The sequence below is a fragment of the Sceloporus occidentalis genome, unplaced genomic scaffold (genome assembly GCF_023333645.1).
Source record: "Sceloporus occidentalis isolate IW3139 unplaced genomic scaffold, rSceOcc1.0.p SCAF_1, whole genome shotgun sequence".
Classification (NCBI taxonomy): Eukaryota; Metazoa; Chordata; class Lepidosauria; order Squamata; family Phrynosomatidae; genus Sceloporus; species Sceloporus occidentalis.
The window spans coordinates 22,169,323-22,188,460 of NW_028316981.1; the positions used below are offsets into that span (position 1 = coordinate 22,169,323).

At 40.7% G+C, this 19,138-nt stretch overlaps 2 protein-coding genes across 2 annotated transcripts; both read left to right on the forward strand.

The window, feature by feature from the left end:
* Positions 1 to 7,155: 7,155 nt before the first annotated feature.
* LOC149321129 (olfactory receptor 2G3-like) lies at positions 7,156 to 8,115 on the forward strand. Its single transcript, XM_089508571.1, has one exon. The coding sequence runs from the start codon at positions 7,156 to 7,158 to the stop codon at positions 8,113 to 8,115; it is 960 nt and encodes a 319-aa protein (XP_089364697.1).
* Positions 8,116 to 16,297: 8,182 nt separating this feature from the next.
* Positions 16,298 to 17,161, forward strand: LOC149321130 (putative olfactory receptor 2B3). The gene has a single exon (XM_089508705.1). The coding sequence runs from the start codon at positions 16,298 to 16,300 to the stop codon at positions 17,159 to 17,161; it is 864 nt and encodes a 287-aa protein (XP_089364831.1).
* Positions 17,162 to 19,138: the final 1,977 nt, after the last annotated feature.

Here is a 19,138-nt window from a genome sequence, read left to right on the forward strand (position 1 = left end):
TTCCAGTATGGCGGCTGTCACATAACATCAGTTGGTGATTCTGCTCCTCTCCCCCCTCTTGCTACTCCCAAGCAGTATGTTTTGCTTTCCTTTCCTATTTCTTTTCTTTTCTTTTTTTTTTTTCTTTAAAAGTTCCATTGCATTGCCATAATTGCTAAAGTGTGGTAAAAATAAAAATTATAAAAACCCAAAACACCCTGGGTAGGGCATAGGGCAAGAAGGCAGGATTATAGAGACTGTGTGGAAGAGAGAGTGTGGGACCATAGATCACCAAAGCAGCACCTTAGCACTATTGCAAAAAAGTGAGATAATGAACGTTCCCCATCAGGTATGTTTCCATTTTCTTAAACTAACGTGACTGCAGTGAGATAGCAGGCTGCTATCCCAACTGAGAGAAGTCCTAACTGAGGAAAAGAAGTTGGTAGCATAATTTTTCCTAGACTTTAATTTGCTTCATCAGATGTATGGAATGAAGTGTAGGAACAAACCTTTATAACAATTAATGAATAGGTTGCATGTTTGAATAGCAATAGAAAGGCCAATTTGTTGGGGGACAAAGGCAAGAGGTTGCCTAAAGATGAGTAGATAACCATATGAATAATGGAGGGAATTGCTGGAATATAATATCATGCTGTCTGGAAACTAGAAAGGAGATGTGATGAACTAGTCAAGAGAGTCCTCATGAATCTGAAGTGTTCACTAGTGTTATAATATGTGTAGGGTGCCAGGAAACAATTGTATCTTTTCCTCAAAAAATGGAATGATTTTTTTTCTGGACATCTAATAAAAATGCATAATATTTCTACATCCAAACATCAGACTCCATGGAACCTTAAATACTAATTATGTTGCCGCTTATGTGAAATTTAATTCCCAGAATTCCACAGCATTGAGCCATAGCAGTTAAAGTGGTGTCAACCTGGATTATTTCTGCATTGTGAATACAGCCCTTGTCAGCTCTATCCTATGTTGAGCTTCTTTTTGACCAGAGATTGATATATTTCAGGGTTGCTGAGGTCACCTTCTCCTTCTCCTCTCTCTTCACACTATTTCTTCACCCCCTGAGAGGCTCCTTATATCTTCATCTTAGTTGGAATGAGGATTTCTTTTACCTTTGCTCCCTCAATGATATTGGTAGCTGGTGGTTCTAGTTAAACTGGAGTGATGAATCCACACTGACGGAGCTCTGGTGGTGCAGTGGTTAAATGCCACTACTGAAGCCCCTCACAGCCACAAGGTTGTGAGTTCGATCCCAGGCAGGGCTCCAGGGTCCACTCAGCCTTGCATCCTTCCGTAGGTCACTAAAATGAGTATCCAGCTTCCTGGGTGCAATTGGCTTACAAATTGTAAACCTCTTAGGGAGTGCTGAGTTCACTGATAAGTGGTATAAAAATGTACATGCTATTTAGTCCAAATTTTAAAGAAGCTAGCCAAGGTGCCAAGTCTACTTTGATAATACAGTTCAGAACTATGAGTAGATCCTTTTAGGTATGATCGCAAATCAGGATCAGATTCTCTGCACCAGTAGCATCAGAGCTGCCAAGAGTCCATTGCTCAATGTACTCAATATACCTCTTTTAATAAATGTTGATTTCTCTTCTTCGGGGGTTCCCAAGAAAGTCACCAACCATTTTAATATTCTGAACGGCAAAATACTAACATCTGTGCCATGTCCAGAGGGCTACTGGCTTTATGTAAATCAAGATTTCCCTAAGGTAGGTCCAGCACTGACTACAGAGATTATCACACTGCCTTTCCTCCCAGCCTTGGTGCGGGCTGAAACTTTTAAAAACGTTTTAAAAACGGTTGTTATCACATGCCTCTGTGTCCAGTCTGGAGGTATCCCATACTGATCTTGGCATCCCTGGCCTCACCTAATCCGTACTTCTCTGACACTTTGTGAAAGAACAGGAAAATCCCTGGGCAAAGCCCATGCCGAGGCTAGGAGGAAAGGCAGTGTGATAATCTCTTACTATACCGCACCATCTCTCCAAAGAATGTTTCTGCATATCACTGATAGCTTTCTTCTGGCAACTTTTGAAGTTTGCTTCAATGTTCTTCTAGTCTGAAGGATGGTATTAGTAACTATTCTCTCTCACACAGAGACATTTGCAATATTTAGAAAGTGTTCCATAGCTTTGCTCCTGTTTCTTGCCTCATTAAAGCTTTCCTTCGTGCCACCCCATGGGCACTTTTGAAAGAACCTAAGCCTTTGGGACTTAGCTACATTCAGTTGTGCAATGTGTAGTTTGCCCTTGGTTGTTTGGTCTGAGTTCTCCTTCTCTGGGGGCTCCGTGACTGTTTTTAGGCAACATTTTAATGACTTTCAATTGTACCTTTGAGAACAACAGTTCTGCCCTCCCCACTCTCCTGAAAAATGCCCACAAAAATAAATATTCGACAACCTTCCTTACAGATTCTTTGGTGTTGGCTACGCCCTACAGACATAATGCCAAGGCTGAAAGAAATGCAAGCAGAAGGTTGAACTAAACAGGTCAGTGGGATTAAGAGCTGAGGAGTACAGGTTCAGTGTCTCTCTTTTCTTTTACATTTGACTGCTATGTAGCCATCAGTAAACACTTGGCATTTCAATAGGCCTCTTCCCAACTTTTCCTGTTCCTAGTGCTCCTTATTTCCCTCTCCCTTTTAAATAGTTCTCTAGCTATAATGCTGCATTACATTATCTATGTGTAAAACCTAGGTGTTTGATTATGGATATTATTGCACGAAGCTTCCCTCACGATGCTGTTGTGGCTTTTTAAACACCCCAAACAACAACAATTCTTATCACACTACCATGCAATTGTGAATTGATAACAGGTTGCTGATGCATCTTATCACACTACCGCTCCTTTTACTCATCAGCTATCGGAGATTTAAGTTTTGCTTTCATTGAGAATAGGGTGTGTGTGTGTGTGCACGCAGCGACACCCGTTAAATCCCATTTTTCCTGCCTCAAATGAAATAGTTGCCTCCTCAGTACTAAGAAGTCTTGCTTTCGTTGAGAATGGAGGGTGTGTGCAGTGAAACCCTTTTAAATCCCCTTTCTTCTGCCCAAAACAGATTGCCTCTTCAGCAGTAAGAAGCCTTGCTTTCACTGGGAATGGGGAGGAGTGCACTGAAACCAGTTTAAATCCACTTCTCTCTGAATTACCCCTGAATATACTTCGATAACATACTTCAATAACAGGTTGACTGCAGGACTGACAGCTATTCATGGGATTTTCGCATTCATTAAAAGCAGCAGCAAAAGCACAGATTGATTCCAGGATACCTACTGCCTAGCCATGATATGATGTGATGATCCGTCGATTACAGTTTCAGTTCTGCTTCTATCTCACTATTTAAGAACTGTGCAATAATCTCCTTAATCATTTTATTGGTAAATCTGAGCCTGCAGTTGCCTTGCACTGCAATCCTTTACACATCTAATCAGAAGTAAGCCCTACTGAGTTCCACAGAGCTTATTCAAAAGTAAGTACTTGGAATTCACTTGTTGGAACTGAATGGCACTTTCTTCTAAGGGTCTATTCAGATGGTGAAAATAATCCTGGTAGAATCTGGGCTGAATCTTTGTTATTTACATCCAATTAAATTTGGGAGGGGCTGTCAAAACCCCATTTAACCTGGCATAATCAATCACAGGGGTTTTGTCAAGTTTTTCTAAAAGATTCATATTGTTGTCTGTGTGACTAACCAATTCGAACAGACCTGAGATAAACGGGGATAAAACTCTGCATGCCTTGAATGTGCTTCAAATATATCAAATATATCATCGACTCCATCTTTATTTGCTGTGTGAGCAACAGACCTTGTGGAGATACAGTTCCGATTTTAAAAAATAGTGCGAACAACAAACCCACAATGCTTAAGTGAGATTATGCAGACAGTCACGCTAAAAAAAACCAACTCTGAATAGGGCCTAAAACACTGGTTTTAGGAGTACAGTGTAGATCAGGCCAATTTATTTTTCTGATGAATGGGATCATTTCTCTTGCGGTCTTCGTTCTTCTCTTTTCTACATCCCTTCATGCCAGGGGAGGAATTAGAGCAATGCCCTACATATATGAATTCTGCCCCCCAGAAAAAAGGAAATTTCCTTCAAATCCCCAAATTTCTAGCATTGTAGTAATTTAGAACTTCAGCTGAATATTTAAGAAATGCAGCTTAAGCATCCAAAGAAAAGGAAGAGGAACAGGATGACCAGATGTCCTAACCACAAAGGAGAACAAGTCACAGCAAAATATAGGATATTCAAGAAAGATGTAAGACAATACAAAATAAAAGCTAAAAACAATAGAAAATATAATTTCATAAAAACAACAATAGAAATATAAATTCATAACAAATGTGCCCTGAGCTCTAGGAGCATGTTTTGTATGCTGCTGCTCTTGGGGGGGGGGGGGAACTTTAGAAGGATCCATCCTAACCCCATATTTGCAGTAAGGATAGGCAATGCCTTGAAGGAGGATAGCAGGTGGTGTTTCTCAATGAGCTTCTTAGCCATGCTCAAAATGTAGGACATTTTGTAATGTCCCCCAGCTAAAAGGTTGAAATGACAGAAGGTTGAAATATAAAGTATTTCCAGGAAAAGGAGAAGATCTGGTCACCCTGGGCAGGAAGCGTTACCAAAGGAATGAGAGCAATGTAAGCTATTTTCAATGTCTTATTCTTTGCAAAGCTGGACAATGGGGGGGGGGGGGGGGGTTGAAGCAAAGATTCATTTGAGGTTTGGCAGAATTGTTATTGGAGAAAATGCTCTCTTTTTGCCTTCCTTCTGCCTACACTGATGCCTTCATGCCTTGGCACTCTCCTTTTCTTTGCCTGCTTCTTGACTTTTTTGTATCTTTTTTTCTTCTTCTCTCCAGATGTTGTCTCTCCACCCGACCAGCAATTCTCTTTCTTCCACTTTCTTCTGTTGGGTTTTTTATTTTCCAGTATGATTTTAACACCTTTGTCTGATGAAGAAGTTAATGGAGCTTCAAAAATTTGTATGATGTATTTGGTGCATTTTTGGTTGACCCAATAAGGATATTGCTATTTTATGGGTATTGGGTGTTGTAGTAATTATTTTAACCATCTGTTTCTTTATCTTTTTTCTCCTCTATTTGTTTTTGAAAATACCCTTGTTGCCAAGCCCATCTTACCATTTGCTTAAAAAACTGTTTGTTTTTTTTTGCTGCACATTTTATTTTCATACTGCACAAAATGTGTCCAGCTGCACATCAGAATAATGCCTCTTTCACATTTGTGTGGTTCCCTCCTTTTCTTTTTGTTTTAATTTACCACTGGTTCCTGCAAGCTGAGGAAGACTCTGAGCTCTATAGGGTTGTTTACCTAGTAAAGAAAATTGAAAGAGGCCAAAAATATTAAAATCTGTGTAAGGAAGAGTAGTGTGGTGTAGTGCTTTGAATGTTGGACTGTGACTCTGGAGGCCAGGGTTCAATTCCGCTCTTGACCATGAAATTTACTGGGTGACCTTCAGCAAATCACACTCTCTCAGGCTCAGGGAATGGCAATGGGAAACGTCCTCTGAACAAAATCTTTCCAAGAAAATCCCATTATAGTGTCGCCTTAGGGTCACTATAAGTCGGAAAGAACTTGAAGGCACGCAACACACACAGCAAGGAGGAGTAGGTAAGTAATATTTCTTTATTCAAGCTAAAAGTAGAATTACAGCATAGACATTGCACTCTGGGTGTAGAATTCTGAGGAGATGAATTTGTAGTAATTTACATTTCTTTTTTGAATCTGTTATAGTTAAACAGGCTCCAATTAAATCTTATCAACCAGAAACTGTGGCTGGAACTATTTCCCCTAATGTTGGTACCACATATTATTTTTAACAGGACATACTGAGGACTGAAACTATCTGGGATCGTCTGCATGAAAAACATGCTCAGCAACCTGTAGAATATTTATATTATCCTGGCAATATGAGCATGCATCAATTGTAGCTTAAATCTAATGTCCTGCTAGCAGCCACCCATTAGCATGATGGGACTTTCTTTTCTTTCCTCTGTGCTGCCTGACAGTGTGCTATGATAGGGTTGCCAGATTGAAAACTGGAGAGGTCTCTTACACCTTTATTAACTTCTTGACGAGAAAACCCTTTGATAGGTTCAAGGCCTTTGGATCGTCTAATGTTGGAAATAACTTGAAGGCACATAACAGCAACAGAAGAGGGAATTTTAATAGACGTTGCTTGTTACACAACCAGATAACAGGCAACCCATGCTGAAATGCCCTCTTCTACAAAACCAGCAAAAGTACAGGAACTGTCTCCAGCTGTGGAAGGTTTCCAGGTATTATGTAGCAGATTTTGAGTGCACTGGGAGATGAGCAAAGGGAAGGGAGAAATTCCTGGTGCTACACAGAAGGGGAACATCCCTGTTGGTAGGGCTTCTTGATTTTTGAACTTGGCCTCTCTTCTCTAGTCCTTAAGGTGAGGGGGAGGAATCTCAGGGCATGAGCATTTTCATGAATGTGTCCATCACTGTGTGTTCTGGGCTCTTCACTGCTCTGGGTTGCTCTGGAGTGGCTTCTGTACTTTCTGTTGTTCAGGGTGGTGGTGGTTCCTTTGCCTTCCTCTAAGGCTGAGAGAGTATGATTTGCCCAAGGTCACCCAGTGAGGTTCCATGGCTGAGGATCTCCCGAGTCTGAGTCCAACACTCAAACCCAGGGTAACCAGATGTCCTATATTTCAGACAGAAGCCTGAAATATAGGACATATCCTGGAAGAGGATAATGTCTGGTCACCCTGCTCAAACCACTATGCCATACTGTCTCCAATTAGCATGATAGAGAGTAGAATCTCTAGAGCCTGGATCAAAATTTTTCAAGGCATAGAGACTCAAGTTGCAATCTGAGTATGGGAGTCAATGAAGGCTCTTGCACAAGTAAGTCACCCAGTCTAGAAAATAATGCTTCCCTTGCAACAATTTGTTTCACTTTCCATTTGTCCTCATCTGCATCTGAAGAAGTAGACTGAAGTCTACGAAAGCTCATGCTGTCAATTTTTCTTTCAGTTACTCTCAAAGGCGCTATAAGATCTCTCTATGTACTGATTCTACAGACTAACACAGCTATATCTTTGAATTCTACCATTTGTCATCATGTTTATCTCTTTGTTATTTCATTTGCATTTTATAGACAATGTACAGAGAGGCATCATGGGGAGAAGGTAACCAAAGCTACCAAGGAGAATTCATCTTATTGGGAGTGGCTGATCGACCACACTTGGAAACACTGCTCTTTACACTCATCTTGGTCTGCTATCTGATGACCCTGCTGGGCAATACAACTATCATTCTTGTGTCCAAACTGGACCTCCGTCTCCACACTCCCATGTACTTCTTCCTCAGCAATCTTTCTTTCCTTGACCTTTGTTTCACCACGAGTCTTGGCCCCTACATGTTGGTGAACTTCTGGAGGAAGAGCAAGACCATCACCTACGGTGCTTGTGTGGCCCAGCTGTACATCTCTCTTGCACTTGGTTCTACAGAATGTATTCTGTTGACTATCATGGCCTATGATCGTTATGCGGCTGTCTGTCACCCACTACGCTACACTGTCATTATGAGCCATTCCATATGTTTCAGTATGGCTGCTATCTCCTGGCTTAGTGGCTTTACTAACTCACTTGTGCAGACAATTATGACAGTTAGGCTTCCACTATGTGGCCAGAACAGGGTAGACCATTTTTTCTGTGAGGTTCCAGCCTTTCTCAAACTAGCTTGTGTTGACACGTCACTCAATGAGGCCATACTCTTTTCTTCTAGCGTTGTGTTCCTTCTAGCACCACTAAGCCTCATCACAGTCTCATATGGTTATATTGCAGCTGCTGTGCTGAAGATCCGATCAGTTGAAGGCAGGAGGAAAGCCTTCAATACCTGTGCTGCCCATTTGACTGTGGTGTCACTCTTTTATGGGACAGCCATTTTCAGCTACCTCCAGCCCCCATCCAACTATTCCAGTTACCGAGGCAAAATAATTTCCCTTTTCTATACATTCGTCACCACCATGCTGAATCCACTCATCTATACTCTCAGGAACAAAGAGGTGCACAGAGCTCTGTGGACAGCAATGAAAAGGAACCCTGCAACTGACGTCTAGAGATGTGAAGACCCAGAAAAAAACTGAAAAAAATCAGGAAAAAAACACATCCCTCCCATTTTAAATAAAATTTACAGGGCACCGCTGTTGTTTCAAGAGAATAAAAAGGTTTCATTTTTGTTTTTGCTTGTGAGTGGGTCTGTTTGGTTCTGTTCTCTCCACATAAACTAGCAAAACCAAAGAGGTTCCATACAGTTCAGGAGACTCTTAGGAAAAAACCCTCAAGAGTAAATTCCATTTGCAATCATTGTTTGAATACACTGTATTTTTAATATACCAATTGTGATAATTTTATACCAAATCAAATTGCACATAGGCATACTTTATGTTCCTAAAGTAACAGAGTGACTTTCAATCTGTAAAAAGTGATAAGGTTGCATTTTTTCAGTTTTTCCAAAAATTCCTATGGGGTGGGGTGGGGGGGGGGGGGAATTGGAAAAAAATTAGTTTTTTTTTCATGGCTGCAAAGTTTCTGGAAATTTTACATCTCTACATAAGCCGAATGGCTTCCCACTTAAATCAGCGGGTTACTGATTACCAGTGTCTTCCAAAAAGAACACTTCTAGTGTACTTTTCATTGTACTTTCCTTTTTTTATTATAAAAGTGCAGTTGGCCTTTCATATCCATAGATTCCTTATCCATGGATTCAAACATCCATGGCTTGAAATTTTTTTTAATAATATATAAATTCCAAAAGCAAACATTGATTTATTTGTTATAAGAGATACGATTTTACTACACCATTATAAATAATGGGACTTGAGCATCCACAGAGTTTGGTATCCACAAGAGGTCCTGGAACCAAACCTCAGTGGATACCAAAGGCCCACTGCAGTTAGGGATGCCATTTTGCATTTAGGAAACTAGTTTTGTAGTTTCCATGCTTCATGAATGTACTAACAGCTGAAGCCTCTAAAAACTCTGAAGTGGGAGAAGTTGTCTCAGCTCAAAGATTACAAGATGTTACATTCCCTTTGTATGCAGCTTAAGCAAACTGAATAAACATAATCAAAGAGTAATAAGCATGCTCTGTCAAGCTAAAAGCTCTATTGTGTAGTTTAGAGAATGCACAGTTAAAATAGCTGCAGTGTGACTTTTCCATTTTCTTTAAAGAGTGCCTGCTTTCAATAAACTTGGTCTGTCCCACTTTCTTGATGCATAGCAATTTGAATGGAGTGTTCCCATTGTTCAAAGTTTGTGTGTGTAATATCTTTCTGACAGCTTTAGGATTTCTTCTGCAGCTCTGTGCTCACATGGGAAGTGTGGCAAACCAGGTTTTCAGTTCTGCCCAACAAAATAAATGTCTTTAAACTAAGGCATATATTTTGTCCTCAAGAAATCAGTAAATAGAGAAGCCACTTTGTATGCTGCTTAAGCAACCTGAATAGACATAGGCAAAGAGTGACAAAGCATACTTTGTCAAGCTAAAAGCTCTATTGTGTAGTCTTTCCCCTCCTCCCATTTCTCAAACTGAAAAACATATATCCTCACACTACATTTTCTATTAGAGCTACTATCCATGTTTTGGAAGCAAGAGATTTGAGGGTAGGAGGCATTTGAGACTACTGTTTACTTGTGAGCACACTTTGCAGGATTAGAAAGGCAACAAGTCCTGCTCTTGATCTTGGTTTTCCCTGGTGTCTCTCCACGTACAACATGCATCACTGAATATCATGGAGGGAGTGTCAAGCAGATGGAACTCTCTCCTTAATGATTAAAAGGGATCTTAGGAACCAGCCCTGAGTCTTGGAGTTGGCCTTCTTTTCCCACCATCATAGCAAGGGGAAGAATCGCAGAACTGTTTTGAAATATGTCTAGATATGTGTTATCATTTATTAGACTGTGTGTGTGTATGCGTGCGCGCAATTTAACACACAATTTAAATGAATACTCTGAGCAACTGTGGTTGATGTTCAATGTATCTTGATGGTGACAGCACCAAGGGCCATCATTTGATCTCCGGTTTTGCCCCTGAAATCTCTGGGCCTGTCATTGTGCTAACCTGGCAACCATACATGAAGTCAAGTCTTCCCTTGTTGGCTATTGCCTGAGAAAGTGACTCTGAGCAACAAAGTCTTCCAGTATTAGAAAGGTGGGATTTGGGCAGCCCATGATGGACTACCAGTTCCCTGACAGTTTGCAGTAAAGTCCTCCAAGACAAGTTTAGGCTCCATGATAGGCCCTGTTTAGTCATCTTAGCAACTGGATACCATGAACAAATGGAGAGCTGGGCAACAATCATTGCTGCAGCTCTTGGGATGTGTGAACAATTTGTTTCATTGAATGGAGAAACCAAAATATCTATGTAATTGTTTGCTTGTTTAATATGCTGACTTTTTTCCCAATACAGGCTGAGTCTCCCTTATTCGGAATTCCAAAATCCAAAATATTCCAAAAATCAAAACTTTTTCATGAGTGGCTCAGATTGCTTTTTGATGATTCAGTGTACACAAAGCTTGTTTCATGCAAAAAGAAAACAATGAAAAATATTGTATACAATTACCTTCAAGCTTTATGTATAATGTGTATATGAAACATACATTAATTTTGTGTTTAGACTTGGGCCCCATCTCTAAGATATCTCATTAGTTACATATATACAAATACCATACAGGTATTCCAAAATCTGAAATATTCTAAAATCCAAAACACTTCTGGTCCCAAGCAATTCCAGTAAGGGGATACTCAACCTGAATGAGATGCATGATGACTTGTAATATGAATCAGAACAAAGGACAATTGAAACAATAGATAATACAAATGTTACCAAAAAAACCTCAGTCAGCTTTATAACCATGATGAAAACACAGTACACCCAAATTAAAATATATTCTGCATCAGACAGTGAAACATTCAAAGCCCTGAGTGACCAGAAAGGTTTTTGCCTATCAGTGGAAAGAGAGCAAAGAGAGGACCAAACTAGCTTCCTTTGGCAGAGAAATCCACAATTTGGGGGCAGCTACTGGTACCACAACAAACTCCAAAATCCCAGGATTCCATAGGTTGAAGCCATGACAGTTAAAGTGGTGTCAAGTTGCATTAATTCTGCAGTCTGGCAGCAGCCAAGGTTTTCCCCTGCCCTCTAGTTCAACTCCAGTATTCTAACTCCTCCATCATACTAACTTGACAATAACCAACTTCGGGTATTTGTTGGGGGGGGGGGCTATAAGCAATAAAATACTTGGCTTCTTTTAGCACATTTTTCAAATAGCCTCAATGTTTTTTGGTTTGGAGATTGGAGCTCTCCTCCTCTCTTCCTGCTCCTGAGGGTAAGCGAGGTTTTTCCATGTTATGTTTTCTCTTGATACCATTCATTTCACCCCAAAGGAAGAAAAATCCTGTGGGGCTTCATTACACATGGATGCAGTGTAACAGGTAGTTTGCCCTTCATTATTCAGTCTCAGTTCCAGTTCCCTGGAGCTCTCAATCAGTTCTTCAGAGAGCTACTGAAGACTGGAAAGTACCAGCTTCCTTTACATCCAAAATGATGCCCATAAAAACAGATCTCTTGCCCCTTCCCATTTCAAGGCATGCAGATACTATGGGACACAATGCAGAGCTAGACTTACCATGATGCGGGGCTGAATTAAACAGGCTGACCAGGGTAGGAGTCTACAGGAAGGTGGTTTCACCTCCCTTAAAAAAAATCTTTGAAGCCAATAGCTATGTGGCTCTCTCAGCTTTCTTAAAGTCTATGTTCCTGTCCTACTTCCACCTATCTTTCCTTCCTCTTTCCCCATGATCATTCCTTTTTCACATGCACTCCACATGCTGTATTCATGTGCTCAAATTATATGCTCTCTAGCCTGCTAGTCCTGCCCTCCTCTTGTTCATCAGTTATCCAGAAGGAAAGGTTTTGAAGAAGAGAACTCATTCCTTTCATGGATACTTTGGACATGATCAGTATTCCTGATTGCCTGAAAAGTCCCCAAAGATAAAGCAGGATCTTTTCTTCCAAAGTTGCTCTCTACTGGCAGAAAGTGGTAGGAGAAATAGCTTAGTGTCTTTATTGAACATGGAATTGGAATGACTGAGTGGGGCTTATCACTCTTCCTTCCATCTTTAAACAAAATGTCTTAATCCCGTTATATTCTTTGTGTGTAGTTAAACTTTTATCTCTGCCTATCGATTTGATCATTTACATATTATAAGTCATCAAGGGAACTTTATGTTATGGAGCAACATGCAAATGTCATTCATTCATGAAAATAAATATGTTGTCTCCCAGGGTGTCCTCTGGTCAGCCCTCCATTTCACACCACTCTTCATTCCTCTTTATTCTTGAACTTTCTCCTTCCCTCTCTCTTTCTCTCTGTCTTTATACTGTCCTGTGCTTTACCCTATTTATGGACTTCTTCCCCTCCACCCCATGTTCTTTTCCTTCAGTCACACTTGTGCTCAAGGTATTCCTGCATGCATTCTTATATCTGCTTGGCTGGATAAGGTAAGGGTAGATATGTGTGTGTTAAATACCATGTGTATGAGTGACCAAATGTGAGTTCCACCGGCTATACGTTACAAATTTCTGGCATTTCCCTCACTGTAGACTCAGCTAAATAAACCTGTTCAGCGTTGAGCCCTGATGCATCTATAACTTGTACCTGTGATTTTCTTCTTAAGTCACTGCACTGTCATTGCTGTCTTGTTGAGAAGCAACTACATATCTTTGCTACATCTCTGAATCTGCTACCAGTGGATTCAATTTAGAAGAAAAGAGATTCCATCTAATTATAGAAAGAACTTTTTTTCATGTAAGAGCTGTTTGAAAGTGGACTAGACTGCCCTGGAGGTGGTGAACTTTTTTTCTTTGGAGGTCTTTAAACAAGGGTTGGATGGGCATCTTTCAGTAGTACTTTAGCTGTATATTCCTGCCTGGCAGGGAGTAGCACTAGATGACCCTTGTGGCCCCTTCCAACTCTAAGATTCCACGTTTCTATAATCTGTGATCACAAGTGTAGCAAAGATACTTATAGTATAAAACTGCCTGATTAAAAGGAGCTAGCCTTCAACACAGGTGAGACGAAATGATATAGATAGATAGATGATAGTTTGGAAAAATTTAAAAGAAATCTATCTAAGAACAAAAATAACTTTTATGTATCTCTTGTTGGTAAGATCTTCACCCTACTGGTAATTTTATATTCATTCTGTTGCTCTTTTAATTCTTTCAGGTCTACTGAAATTTGGCAACCATAATAGTACATTATATTCAAAACGTGGGTGACCACTGCTTTATATAATGGCATACGATATAAGTACCTCTTGCCTTATTTCTTTCTCTTACTGATTTTTTTAACAGTGGATTTACATGCTTTCTCAACACTATAACTGAGTATCATTTTTTACTTTACTTTTAAAAATAATGTAAAAGCACTTTTAAAAATGATTTTAAAATCACTTTTAAAAATCTTTTTTCATCTTTATCACCCTCACGATATCCATTTAGAGCCAAATAAACTTTTTTCTTTTCCCATTATCCCTTTATCTATTTTAAAAGGGATCCCCCCCCCCCCCAAGAAAAGAATACAGTTGATGCAGTAGCTGCAGGAGGAAGAGTCCTTTTGCATGTGAAAAGTTTTGCCTTGGCTGTGTGTCTTTTTTGGCCTTTTTTGGTTTCCCTGTATTTTACAATTCTGAGCAGCTCACAGTTATCAGCTGCAAACTGTATGTTTACCAGATGTAAACAATAAATCCCTGACCCGCTAGGGTGTCACATACAGTGTGACACATATAATATAGCCCATTGCATGTTCAAATCAATTTCAGATATATAGTATAACATTATTCACTTTTAACCACCTGTTCAAGGAATTTAGAGATTAAGGTGAGTGGCTTTGAAAGGATTAGAGGAGAGATTTCAACCTAAACAGAAAGATGTTGGGGAAAGATGAAATGGAAGAGATGATGAGGGAAGTGAGAGATTTGAGAGTGCATCAGGATAGGAGGTAAGAAAAAAAGACAATAAACGGTTAGATTGGATAGCTGCAAGTTGGAAATCCACACGGACTCTTCTGGATTTTCAGTATGAAGACTGAGGTGCGTGGACTTTTCCTGTGTCTTAACAAATCAGAAACACAATACAAGGGCAATTAAGCATCACAAAAGAAGCAAAAACATTCTTATTTGAGCAAGCTTTTAATACTTAAGCAGGCAAGATTTTTCATATCGATGTATGTTTTATCTGTTTTTAACTTTTGTATGATTTTAATCAGTTTTATAGTGTTTTAATGTGGTGTTTTCAGCTTTTCGTAAATATTTTTCATTTGTTGTTTTAGAAGCCGGCTTGGGGTCTATCCTGGAGAAAGGTGGCATCTAAATAAAGTAAGTAAATAAGTAAATAAAACTCTTAAATTAGCCTTGAAGAAGAACAGTGAAAAATGCTAGCATAATAATCATAGCATCTAGTAGGGTAAAGGTAAAGTTATTTGCCTTTGACAAAGTTGTCAAGTCATGTCCATTTGTAGGGGGGTGGTGCTCATCTCCGTTACTAAGCTGAAGAGCCAGCATTCTCAAAGATAAAACTGTGATCATGTGGCCAGCATGACTGCACAGAACACTGTTCACCTTCCCACCAAAGTGGTACCTATTTATCTACTGGCATTTGCTTGCTTTCAAACTGCCAGGTTGGCAGAAGCTGGGACTAGTGATGGGAGGTCACCCCATCATGCAGCACCTGGGCCTTGAACTGCCAACCTGCCAATCTTGCAATCAACACAGTCAGCTCTTACCGGCTTGAGTCACAAGCATCTAGGCTGATGGAAAATTTAGATGAACTTGAAAGATCTCTGTTGCTCCTGTCGTTGCTTAGTTGGTCATCATATAAACTTAGGTTGTATCTGGAACCTTTCCAAGTGGCTAATAGGGGCTTCATTTTAGATTGTCTCATCACAAGGTTGAAAAGATGTTCAGAAGTAGTTTGCCATTGCCTTCTTCTGCACAGTACTAACAAGAGTTAGCTAACTGCTGTTGTCTGTGAGAGATTCATCTTTCGTCAGTGTCTTCCCCCCACTACTGCTGTCCAATAGCTTAACCCCAGTATCTGATCATGACACTATAAAATAGCAGGAGCAGAGGAAGACCATATTACATTACAGATGGATTACTTCAATGAAAGAAGACACAGCCCTAGATCTGTCAGAGCTGTTGATGTCTGGGGCTCTTTCAGAGCTCTCATTCATAAGGATGCCATAAACCAAAACTGACTTAATGGCAAATAACAACAACATGGACTATTAAAAAAAAACTGGTGTATGCCAGTCTTCCTGAACTGATGGTGCCATCTAAATGTGTTGGACTCTAATTCTCATCATCACAAATCAGCATGGGTTTTCAGTCTGTGGGTTATTCTTTTGTTTTCCATATTTGTTGACAGATTTCAATTAGAACTACGTAGTTTCTGTCTCTTGGGTTTAAGCAGCTCTATTGGTGATTCTATTCCTGGTGATTTATTTTTCCCAAGTGCTCGGAATGCAGCTTCCACTTCACTTTCTAAAATTGAAGGTTCATCTTCAAATGGTTCTTTCTTGAATAAATCTGTTGACACTTCATCTCTTTTATATAGTTCTTCAGTATATTATTGTTCCTGTCATCTTTCTGTTTCTACTTGGTCATGTAATGTGTTCCCCTTGTTCTGCTCTCAACTTGAAACAGAAATTCAGGGCATCAAGGTCAGAAGTGTGGAAGCAAGAGGTATCCAGTGTTAAAACAGTCCAAGGACAGGAAAGCAGTAAATCAGGGGTTTGCAGTAGCTGAGTTGATAAACAATCTAAGGATCATAAATCCATTAAACACATTTGCTAGAGCCGAGCAAGTAAGAGGAGAACTGAAATTGTATTCAGCAACTTTAGATTAGATAGCCCTTCAGTCTGACTCAGTGTGGGTCTTCTTAAATTCTGATTATGCCAGAATTTGTAAAGGTTTTATTTTGTAATATTTCCTGCTTCATATTCATTATGTGTGGTTTCAGCAGGATTATTGGGTGAGTGGCTCTCAGACGATGCCACTATCATCTGTGTGCCTGTTGTAAATCTCACTTTGTGCTGATGGCCTGTTTTTCACATGTTTTGTTTGGTTGCTTTTTAAAAATAGATGATAGAGAGCAAAGCATCATGGGAAGAAGGTAATCAAAGTGACCAAGGAGAATTCATCTTACTGGGAGTCTCTGATCAGCCCCGGTTGGAGATGTTGCTCTTTGCAATTATCTTGGTCTGCTACATGATGACCCTCCTGGGCAACACAGCTATCATAGTGGTGTCACGTTTGGACCCCCATCTACACACACCCATGTATTTCTTCCTAAACAACCTCTCCTTCATTGACCTATGTTACACCACCAGCCTTGGCCCTCACATGCTGCTGAACTTCTGGAGGAAAAGGAAAACCATCAGCTATGGTGGCTGTGCAGCTGAGTTGTACATTTCTCTTGGTTTGGGCTCTACAGAATGTATTCTTCTGACCATCATGGCCTATGACCGTTATGCTGCAGTCTGTCATCCACTGCGTTACACTGCCATCATGAACCACTCTGTATGTTTCAAAATGGCTGCCTTCTCCTGGGTGAGTGGCTTCAGCAACTCATTTGTGCAAACAGTGCTGACTCTTACACTCCCACGGCGTGGACAGAACCAGATCGACCATTTTTTCTGTGAGGTGCCAGCCTTAGTTAAACTGGCCTGTGCTGACGTCTCACTCGTTGAACCTCTCCGCTTTTTTTTCAGTTCACTAATACTTGTACTCCCATTGGGTCTCATTGTACTCTCTTACATCTACATTGCAGCTGCTGTGTTCAAGATCCGCTCAGCTGAGGGCAGGCAGAAGGCCTTCAAAACTTGTGCTTCTCACATGACTGTGGTGTTGCTCTTCTTTGGCACAGCCATTTTCAGCTACCTCCAGCCCCCATCCAACTACTCCCACGACCAAGGCAAACTGATGGCCCTTTTCTATACATTTGTTACCACCATGCTGAATCCACTCATCTATAGTCTGAGGAACAACGAGGTGCACAGAGCTCTAAGAAGAGCAATGAAATGCAATCCAGCAACATAAGCCAAGCAGCTCCCACTAATCCATTCAGAGCACAATCTTCTATTTAAAAAAATAATTCTTTTCACTTTATATCAAAGATCTAAAAATAGAGGTTGAGATTCTGCATGGGAGACATAGCTACAACAATGTAGCTTTGAGACTGAGTGAAAGAAGTTGTAGCATAAGCTTTTGTAGATTTGGTCTACTTCCTCAGATGCAATCTTTGTAATTATAGGTGCAATGTCACATACTTAATAGGGAACCTAAAGCCAACTAGTTATGTATCATCAAACAAGTGAAAGACTCATATCAATTAATGCTAAATTATATTTTTCCTTCCTGAACTCATTAAAGAGAGAAACTTTCTAAAACGTATGTTCCGTTCTTGTCATCTCTAAGACTTACTTACTGCATTTCCTAATTTCAGCTACTCTTCCTGTTTTAGTCAGCAAAGTTTTTTTAGTTGAGAGGTTTTTGAGATTACTGCTTACTTGCAACCAATATTTTTACAGCAGCTAAATAGTTGAAAACTAATTGAAGGAACTTTTGAAGGAGGCATTGGGACTGACCCCACCCGTTCTAGAGTCACATCTTCCCTTAATGACACTTTGAACTGAAGTCATGTGAGGTAAGTCCAGGCCAATAGATAGGCCCAATTCATCCCTGAGCAGTAGATACCATGGTTGTCCAGAAGACAGTTCCATGACAGGTTGTCTTCCCATCCTCCATACATCTGTTGTATCTCCTACAGAAAATCCAAGAACACTCCAAATGGTTGTATGACAGTGGACTGACTTAGTGCTGCTAGAACTACTTTATGGTGAGGCACCAGTGAAGATGTGACTATCAGAGTCAAGCACCCTTATCTCTGAGGTATTGACAGTCCTTTGCCATTTGTCAGCCAATCTGGATTCTGTCTTGGGTCCTGTCATCACCTTCTGGCTACCTAGGTGTCCAACTTGTGATGGTAGTGAAAACCAGACAGGCAGAATTAACATCAGCACTGCACTTAAAATGTCTTAAGTATTGGAATCTCAGGATTTTTATCTGGGAAAATGATCAAGCTTTTTGGTAACATTTTAGGCTATGTATTATATGAAGTCATAGGGGCCATTCACACTACGTTATAAACCGGTTTGCAAACCAGTTTAAAAGTGGGTAGTTCACACTTGAATTGGGTTTTTGCAACCTGAATTAGGGTGGGCCTGGTGCAAATCTCCCTTAACCTGGCTTTTTCAGTAAAAGGAATTTTAGCAGTTCTTTTCAAAAGAACCAGTTTTTTTACGGGAGCTGCCAACAGGAACTCAAAGTCGATCCATTTGGAGCATCCCGCCACCTCCACTCTTCCTCCTCTTCCTCCTGTCCCCCTACTGCTGCTGCTCTTTCTCTTCCTCCTACCTCCTCTTCCTCTTGTCCCCACTGTTGCACTTGCCCTCCTTCTCTTCCTTTCTTCTTTCTCCTCCTCTCTTCCTCCCCTTCCTTTGCCCCCATCACCATGTCCTCCTTCCTCCTCTTCTTCTAACTCCCTGCACCTGCCATTGGTCTGCCTTCCTTTTCTTCCTCCTCTTTCTCCAGAGGGGGTCAGAATGGATGACCTTTGAGGGTACCTCCCATCCCTGTCTCTCCTGCTGGGATTTTGAGGCAGAGTGGGTCTGTGCTCCTCCTCATCCTCCACCTTCCTCTCCTGGGGCTATAAATAGCTTGGCCCATGCCTTGGAACAGCAGTGGAGCTTTCAAACTCGCCTACTTGGCATACGGAAGCCGGAGAAGGTGAGAGTGGAGGGTTGGGTTGGACAGGGCTGAGGGATGGAAAGAAGGTAGGAAGGAAGGAAGGAAGGAAGGAAGGAAGGAAGGAAGACCCCCCCCACACACACACCTGCCTTTTCTGTGGGGTGCAAAGTAAGAGGAGTCGGGCTCATTTGTGATGCGGAGGCCCAACAGAATGGTGCCTTGGAGGACGAGAAAAGGCCAGAGAAGGGGGAGAAATTGCCCCATTGC

Coding starts and splice junctions, on each gene's coding strand:
- LOC149321129 (XM_089508571.1), top strand. CDS start 7,156: ATGTACAGAGAGGCATCATGGGGAGAAGGTAACCAAAGCTACCAAGGA.
- LOC149321130 (XM_089508705.1), top strand. CDS start 16,298: ATGTTGCTCTTTGCAATTATCTTGGTCTGCTACATGATGACCCTCCTG.